The 8,713-nt window shown below is 35.3% G+C and overlaps 1 protein-coding gene across 11 annotated transcripts; it reads right to left on the bottom strand.

Moving 5' to 3' along the window:
* Positions 1 to 633: 633 nt before the first annotated feature.
* Positions 634 to 5,773, bottom strand: LOC110637686 (pentatricopeptide repeat-containing protein At5g61990, mitochondrial). 11 transcript variants are annotated; one of them, XM_021787945.2, is made up of 3 exons: positions 2,316 to 5,773; positions 1,349 to 1,397; positions 634 to 945 (listed from the first exon to the last, which is right to left on the bottom strand). In XM_021787945.2, exon 1 carries the CDS (start codon positions 5,603 to 5,605, stop codon positions 2,504 to 2,506), a length of 3,102 nt encoding a protein of 1,033 aa, XP_021643637.2. In that variant the 5' UTR covers positions 5,606 to 5,773; the 3' UTR covers positions 634 to 945; positions 1,349 to 1,397; positions 2,316 to 2,503. The 11 variants fall into 11 exon arrangements, with proteins under 11 accessions (XP_021643637.2, XP_021643633.2, XP_021643631.2 ...); XM_021787941.2 differs by having other exon boundaries at positions 634 to 1,042; XM_021787939.2 differs by having other exon boundaries at positions 634 to 1,076.
* Between the last annotated feature and the right edge of the window lie 2,940 nt (positions 5,774 to 8,713).

Below are 8,713 nucleotides of genomic sequence, written 5' to 3' on the forward strand. Positions count from 1 at the left end.
AGTTTTACCAATCCAATGATGCAAGGGAGCTGATCCTCAAGCTGTTGACAGAGTAGAAAATAATAGCTTTTGTCCCAATCAGCCCTTGACGACAGTAAGCTTGTTATTCTCTTAGCAAAGTCAACGATAACTACTCAAAAGCAAAGAGCGTAAGAGTCCTAGAGCCGAATGAAGGGACGTTTTAGAAAACCGTAAACTCTGTTCCTTGTTAAAGGATGGACCAAGCTTTGTTGTTCCGACAGTTGGCAGGCTGGCTAGCTAGGTCATGTATAATCTTTCACGTCCGAATGTATATCAGTTCAGTTTATGCATATAGATGCCTTCTCAATCTTTTCAGGTTGCCTCATTTTTCCTAATGGGGCTTCTGGGATGTTGCAGTTTTAAACTTCGTCACATGGTTGTATAGAAGCTACTCAAAATTGTAAGACTTTTGAGTCGGGGACTGCAGGAAGTTTGAAGCCAGTGCTTAAAAGACAAGTCCCGGGCAGTCGCAGAACAATATTATCGGTATCCATGCGAAAAGCTCATTGCATTGGATTTTCATCTCAAGAATGAAATAAGCAAAAGATTCCCCTCCGTACCATCGAACTTTAGCTCAACAATATGAAGTCATCTCCAAAATTGATCTCAGAATTTGAATCTCAATCAGAACCAATTGTATTTAAAAAAGAAAAAATTATACTTGTACTATGTATTTTCAACACTATGAACCAGTTATAATTAGATTTCTGCTTGCTGTCTTTGTATCATTGCAACAAACTGAGAATCAAACATTCTAATTTGAATTTTACCAGTGATTACTGAGTACATAAAGCTTTGGCAAATATTATTCCCAGTCCTGCTTTGAGAAAAGGATACTAGTTTTGTCCTCGCACTTCAACTCAAGACATGGTTGTCCAACCACTTGTTAGAGTTTAATGCTTTAATCCGAACCTCTATCCCCATCTGCATTAGAGGCAAATGACAAAATTAAGTCAACTTCACAATCTCTTAACCTCTGTTTAATCCTCTTCTCTTCCTTTTTCTCTCCTTGCTCCTTAATCTGCTCCATGCCAACCAGCAGTTAGAACAAATACCTATAAGGCCAAACTGTCGGTAAAGGCATGCCCCAAAACATCACCCATTACATAGCATAATGCAACTGAAAGATGTGGCAGTTATATTAAACCAATTCCAGTAGCTTAAAAATACTTTGTACATATGAGGGGAAAAAGATGTGGCAGTAACTAACTGAAAGATCTTCCTAAGCACCCGGCAAGAGAAACTGCAATTTTTCTTTTTTTGGGATAGAGAGAAAATGCATTAATAAACAATGTAAAAAGTACCATTACCATGCCAAATATTTTACCTATTTAGAAAAAAATCCTAGAAAGGGCAGCAAGAGGGCAATCCATCTTCTGCTGACAATACAAAGCAAGTAAAGAATCAGTAACTATGAACCTAAATACAAAATTGCTATCACTATCAATAAAATAAAGACAAGAGACTAGTAACAAATAATTGAGTAACAGGTAGTAAGCGATCTGAACCAGATGACACCTGGACACTTGGACGAGAGAGTTACTCGCCCAAGCAATCGGATCACTATTAAGGATAACGATCCCAAGATATCCGCCATGGTCAGAATCTCACTCGAGAAGCATACTATTACTTCTACTCAACCACAGACTCTTAATCCCAATAGGAACTCACATCAAAAGCCTATATAAGGGCCACCAAGTATGCACACTACTCAGTTTTTTACCTTTCTATTCTATAGCCTAGTTCTCATCACTAACTTAGGCATCAAAGTGGTAGTCATCTAACTCTTCTCTCTTACAGATCCTTGAACCCAACACTCATAACCCGCTGGAAAGGAGAACAGCATCAAAAATGATTTGAGAGGTACGACACAAGCTGGATTCCTCAGATTGCTAATTTTTCTGACAACATTTTTCCCTTAGAAACAAGTTTGCAGGAAATAGAATCTCTAATGCAGCAAAACCTTCTAAAAGAGACCATTCCACATTTCATATATCCTTCTCAAAGACAGTCTAAGGCTCTCAGCTATTGCAAAACAACACCATAACAGCAAATAAGAGATTGTATATGACAGGTGTAGAAATATGGGTAAGAGGGGATCATTCCCAAGAAAAATTAAATTTGCAGCTATTTTCTTCTTCCATTTTTCTAATCAACAATAAAGAGGAAGACAATACCAGCGTTTCTACCCCTTAGCTGCCAGCACAATGGCTGCTAAACGGTAAACTCCACCAAAGTAACAGAGGGAGAAAAAGTCAAATGAAGGAGAGACAGAGAAGTGTAAATTTTGTTACCTTTTTGAGTGCCAAAGGCCTTTTGTTTGACAGTTTCCACCTTGACGTGTTCCAGAAGGAGAAAGCTACATGTATAAACCAAAGCACCAAGCTCGACCCCCTTTAACACGTTGCTAAAAACAGCACTAATCAAATCCCATGGAGCTGTAGATAGAGACAGTTCAGAGGAACACAATCTTCTCTGATAATCAGGCTTGCACCTGACAAGCAACATCAAATGTTTGCTTTGAGAAATCATCAGCATTCACAGAATTCGTACTGTCTTCATTCAATAAATCACATAACAAAATGGAATCTGGAACCCATTTAAACCTAACCATGCTCTCTAGAGCCTTCGCTGCTTTATCTGTCCTTCCTGCTCTGTGAAAACAACAAACTAGCGTTCTACAAGTAGCAAGACTTAGCTTAAAGCCTTGCTCTTCAATCTCATCAAGTAATTTCAACACTTCAGAAACATTATTATGTTTGCATAGAGCATCAATTAGTACATTATACACTTTTTTGCTCACATTCACACCCTTTAGCATTATGTCATCAACCAGTTTTAAAGCTTTAATCCAGTTACCTTCTTTCAGGTAAGAATCAACCATCATACTCCAAACCACATCATCAGGCTCAATACCTCTTGCAATCATCTCATCAAAAAGGGCATACATCTTGGATCTATTCCCTAGAGAGTTGTAACCGTGTAATAACATTGTGTAAGTTAAAACATTTGGCATCAAATTCCTTTTCTCCATCTCTAGAAAGAGCTGCTCTGCTTCTTTCATCGTTCCTGCCTTGCAATGATATTCAATCAAAATTGTGTAGGTCACATAATTTGGTGTGATATGCTTGCCAACCATGTCTTCCAACAAATGGTAAGCTTCAATCAACTTCCCCGACCTGCAAAAGCCATCGATCAAAGCATTGAAAGCAGAAGTAGAAGCAATGCCCTTATCCACCATTTCCAAGAACAAGTATAGAGCCTTCTCCATATTTCCATTTTTGCAACATCCATCAATTAGGGAACAGTAGACAAAGCCATCAGGAGGAACCCCCTCCATTGTCATCCTGTCAAACAACTGAAATGCCTCAGCTAAATTTCCGGATTTGCAATATCCATCTATAATTGTAGCATAAGTCACACAACTGCGAGCCAAACGTGCTCTTGGAATTCCATCAAACAGTTCCCGAGCTCTCCCAATGTCGCCCAACTTGCAAAGTCCATCGATCAAGGCATTGTATGAGACAATGTTTGGATTGATACCTTTTTGGCACATATCCTCATGAAGTTCAAAGGCCATCTTTAAGTCACCTTGCTTGCAAAAGGCAGAAATGAGAGAACTGTAAGTAAAGACATCAGGAACCAGATCCTTGTCAAGAAGTTCAGAAAAAACCTCCATTGCTTCCTTGAGTTTCCCATTACTCGAAAGGCCATGGATGAGAATACTATAAGTTTGCACATCAGGAAGCACTCCTTGCTCAAGCATACATCTAAATTTTGCAAAAGCTTCAGTGGTGTTACCCTCCTTGCAGCACCCACCAATCAAGGCTGCATAAACAACATCATTTGGTGCTACACCACAACCTAGCATCTCTGTAAAGCAACTGTCAGCTCCTTGCATTTCCCCAGCCTTGCAATATCCATGAATAAGAGCCCCATAAGTATAAACATTTGGTTTTAATCCATTCTGAACCATTTCGACCAGGTACTTCCTTGCTTCTTCCATTTTTCCAGCCTTGCAGAGTCCAATTATGACAGTATTGTAGCAGAAGACGTCAGGTGCTACCCCTTGCTCCTTCATAACTTCTAAAATCTTTCTTGCGTCATCAAATGCACCTTCTTGGACATGGCCTTTTATTAAAGTTGTGTATATTACAGCATTTGGTTTAAATCCCGGAGAAATCATCTCTTGAAACACTCTATTTGCCCGTTTGAGATCTCCGCAGCGGCACAGACCATTGATTACAACACCGTAAGTGTACACAGTTGGTGCCAAGTTCTTGTTCTTCATCTCAATCAGTAACTCAAAGGCCTTTACCATATTTTGCTCCTTATAATACCCATCCATCAAACAAGTATATGTTTGGGTATCAGGTTTTATGCCCATCTCAATCATTTCACTGAAAAGAGCTTTCACCTTCTCCATGTCACCAACTTTGCATAACCCCTGGATAAGCGTGTTAAAAGTGAAAACATTTAACTTAATTCCATTAGCAAGCATCTCCTCCTTAACCTGGAAAGCTTCAGTTATATCACCCCGTTTCAAGAACCCATTAATCAGAGCAGTATAAGCAATGTGATCAGGTTTCAAACCTATGCTACACATCTCCTCCAACAACAGTTTTGCCTCTTTAGATTTCTTCTGTTTACAAAGTCCATCGATAAGTGTAGCATAAGTATAATTATCTGCGGCCAAGCCCTTATCAACCATAGACTTCTTTAACTCAAAAGCTTCATCCACAGCCCCAGCTCTGCAGAAACCAGCGATCACCACATTGTAAGTAACCAAACTAGGACTACAACCCTTCTCCTCCATATCAAAAAGTAACCCTTTACCATCCTTAACATTCCCCACTTTGCAATGTGCATTTATTAAATTTGTATAAGTGTACACATCGGGATCCACCTTAGCCTCTAACATCCCATTATACACTTTCCAAAACAACTCCAATCTATTACCCTTCAACAAATCCTTCAACAATGAATTACAACACACCACATCAACCACAAAGCCATGATTTTTAGCTCCTAGAAAGACACTAGCAGCCTCGTTGAGAAACCCCTTCTTTTTATAAGCATTGATCAAAATTTCAAAAACCACTATATTACTCCCATTGAGCTCTCTACAACACTTAAGAATTGAATCCAAAATCTCCAAATGCGGCTTATGGGTCTCAATCATTCGTTCCAAGACGCTATTCGCGGGAGCAAAAAGCCGCGAATTGCACAGAATTATTGCAAGAATCGAAAACGAATAAATATTTTGAGGGACAACAATTCTAGAATGAACCCAGTTGAAGAAACCATAGAGGCGTTTAGGATCGTTCACCTGGTTTTGTTTAAGAACTGAGAGAACCACGTCTGGGTTTAGCGTATTCGATATTGATGAGGACTCTATGAGGTATTGCCAGTTGTTTTGCTTCAACAATCTACTGATTTCTTTGGCTGTGTTGTCGTGTTGGTTAGTGGTGCAGAAAGAATTGAATTTGAGATTGCAGATTCTGGTTCTTGAAATTACGTTTCGGTTTCGGTTTCGGTACCGGATCTTGAATAACTGGAGGTTTCTATGGGTTATTAAACCCATTTTTTTCTGGCGATTATGTGAATTTCCGATGGGAAGGAAGATCAGACTACGGAAACCTTGCCAAAGACGAGTTTCATTTCTCTGCAGCTATTACCTTGCCGCACCAGCGCTTACGCAACCGCGGTCGACTAAAACGACGTCGTTCAGTGAATTCCAGTATGTCCCTCACAAGTCACTCCCTTGGACCTGAAACGACACCGTCAAATATATTTATATTTAGGGAGTGGGCCGAGTAGCCAGCGATTCTTACTATGGGCTTAATAGGCCCAAAAACTGAATAAATTATGAAATGGAATAGTGTACAGAGAACAAACAGTTAGGCCCAAAAACAAAATCATTAAAAAAAATTAAGCTACTTAATAGTAATACAATATCATTAAATTTGTGAAATTTTAAATTTTAATTTTAATCAAATAAAAGAAAACCATTAAAACAGTGTTAATAATATGACTGCTAAAAGAAAAAGTGGTTAAAATGTGATAAAATAAATTTATAACTTATTATGTTAAACAATAATGGGCATTTGTATAATTTATTATGTAAAACATTTTGACAACAATAAACAAATCTAAGAGAGATTATTAAATACACTCGGTATATAAATATTATTTCTCATCATTATATGAAATTCATTCTCTATATTATAACGAAATCTGCTTTTTTGTAAGAAATGTAATATTATTTTTTTTATACTCTGAATATTCTATAATCTTTCAAAATAAGATGAATGATAGATAATATAAAATTAGAGTAAAGTTTAAAAAGAGGATTTAGATGTGTTATAACACTGGAAAAACCATTTCATATGATATCAAAATCATATCCATTAACCAACCAGCTGCAAAAAAAAAAAAAAAAAAAAAAATTCAAATCAAAATCAAGAAACATATACTTGCATTATTAATCAAAAACAACAAGTGGGATGGTGGCATTATCCATTAATTGTTATTAATAAAAAAAAAATGGATGTTAGAAGCTGAGATTTTTGTCTAGAGAGAGCTAATACAAAGAAAGGGATCGAGGAGACGCGAGGGAGGAAATGGCGATGCATACAGAGATGAATAGGGAGGATAGCCAAGGCAGAAAGAGGAAGGATGGTTTCATGCTGCGTCTGGAAGGAAGTTTAAAAATATTGCCTCTGAAATGGTCATGCAACCTATGCTGCACAAGGAAGAGAGAGGAGCTTCGAGAATGGCAGCATAAAAGGAAAACTTGAGTTTTCTTTTCATTTGCTTTAATTTTTTTAATAAATTTCAGTTTAAAATTTTATAATTTTTTTAATGATAATATATATTCATTTTGAAGGTTCCAATAACGTGCGTTATAAAATCTGAGATTTAATGGATAGAAATGGGCACGTAACGCTGCATGATCATTTATACCTAATTATTGAGTTGTGAAAATAAAATACTATAATTTGATTCAAAAAATGTGTGGGAATTTAATATAGCCTTAACCTATAATTTAATTTATACATTTTCCCATTTAAGAATTCAGATATTTTGAAAAATGTTCAAGGAAAAAGAGTCCTTTGACCTTCTTTGTTATATGATAAACACTTATGAACTAATAAAGTAGAAAAAATATATTGGATTTAACTCCACTTCAAAAGCTATCTCGGGAAGATAAAGTTTGTCAATGTGTTATATATAAAATAAACACTTTATTTTAAATTAATGTGAAATAATACATTCTTTATTTAGACATAAATTTTATAGATAAATTTATTTATAAGTGACTCAATATTAGAGCAGAATATACTCTGATATTATATAGAGAAAATAAAATGAATTTAACTTTACTCTTAAAATTAATTTAAGAAAAAAAAATATCAAAATCTTTTATATAATATAAATATTTTATTTTAAATTAACATAGAATAAGAAATAAGCTATTAATTTAATAATAGATATTTATAAAAGTTATAATTTGTTGTTAAGCTACACATAAAGCGTTATAATTGTTGACTTTGTATTTATCTTTCATTCACTGGAGTATATTAAACTTAAAATTATATATGTATTTTTTTATTTTAAAAAATAAAATCTAACCAAATGAGCTGTATTCTTGTACATAAGCAATACACAATTAATAAGGGTTTCGTGCACTGAGACGAATTTGAGCCCAAAAAATAAATGATAAAATTTGACAATATGTGTGGCCTCAATTCAAGGTGTCTTGTTTGAAAGGTTACGTAAAGAGTTGTTACATGTTGTGGATATCGCTTGCCAGAGAGTTTTACATCTAATCAGATCATTTCGGGCTAAGCCATCAGCAGGCCAAATTCAACAAATTTCTATATATAAATTATCAATTTAATATATTTAAAAAAATTAAATTAATTTACCATTTTTTTTAATAAAAAATAATATTCATAGCAAATATAGAGAGAGAAAGAGAGCAAATTTAATGAAAATCACTTCAACGATCCCATCACCAAGAGTGAGGTGCATGAATGTGTGCAGAAAACACGTTAGTCTACTTCACAGTAAAAGAGAAGAGAGATGAAGAGAAATTGGGATATATTCAGGGAAATGATTATGAAGATAGAAGAGGAGCAGCGTTGGTTGGAGCATAATGTACGTTGATGTTGAGAGATGGAAACAGAAGACAATATTGAATATCCACGCTTGGGGACTCACTGGGGTTGGGTCGGGGCTGCACACTGCATAATTGTTCATGCACTTACATTTTTCTAAGTGCCGTGTTGGAACATAAATCCTTATTTCCTTTTATATGACTCGTGCTGTGATTCCTCTTTTGAATTATGAAATTTTCAATTCTCTATAATTTAATTATACATACATATCCTTAAATCAATGACAATTAGAAATATGAAAATGACATTTTATTATAATGGGATACACTATTCGATGGTATTGAAATTGAATCCACAAATAAGTCCTCATAGTTGTTGAATTGTATTCCCAACTTGAATTTCCATTTGCAAAGTCATTCTTTCACATCTTTAAGTTACAAAAGTATAATTTTCACTGAATTTTAAGAAGGATCTTGAAAATTTGTGGAATTTGTATGTATATACTTTTTTTTTATTATAAATTAAATTAGCACATATATAAGGTTTGAAATATGCTGATTTTGGTTGGA

The sequence above is a fragment of the Hevea brasiliensis genome, chromosome 17, assembly GCF_030052815.1.
Source record: "Hevea brasiliensis isolate MT/VB/25A 57/8 chromosome 17, ASM3005281v1, whole genome shotgun sequence".
Lineage (NCBI taxonomy): Eukaryota > Viridiplantae > Streptophyta > Magnoliopsida > Malpighiales > Euphorbiaceae > Hevea > Hevea brasiliensis.

What these genes read in the sequence shown, in the direction of transcription:
- LOC110637686 (XM_021787947.2), bottom strand. Translation starts at nt 5,605, where the DNA reads ATGGGTTTAATAACCCATAGAAACCTCCAGTTATTCAAGATCCGGTAC.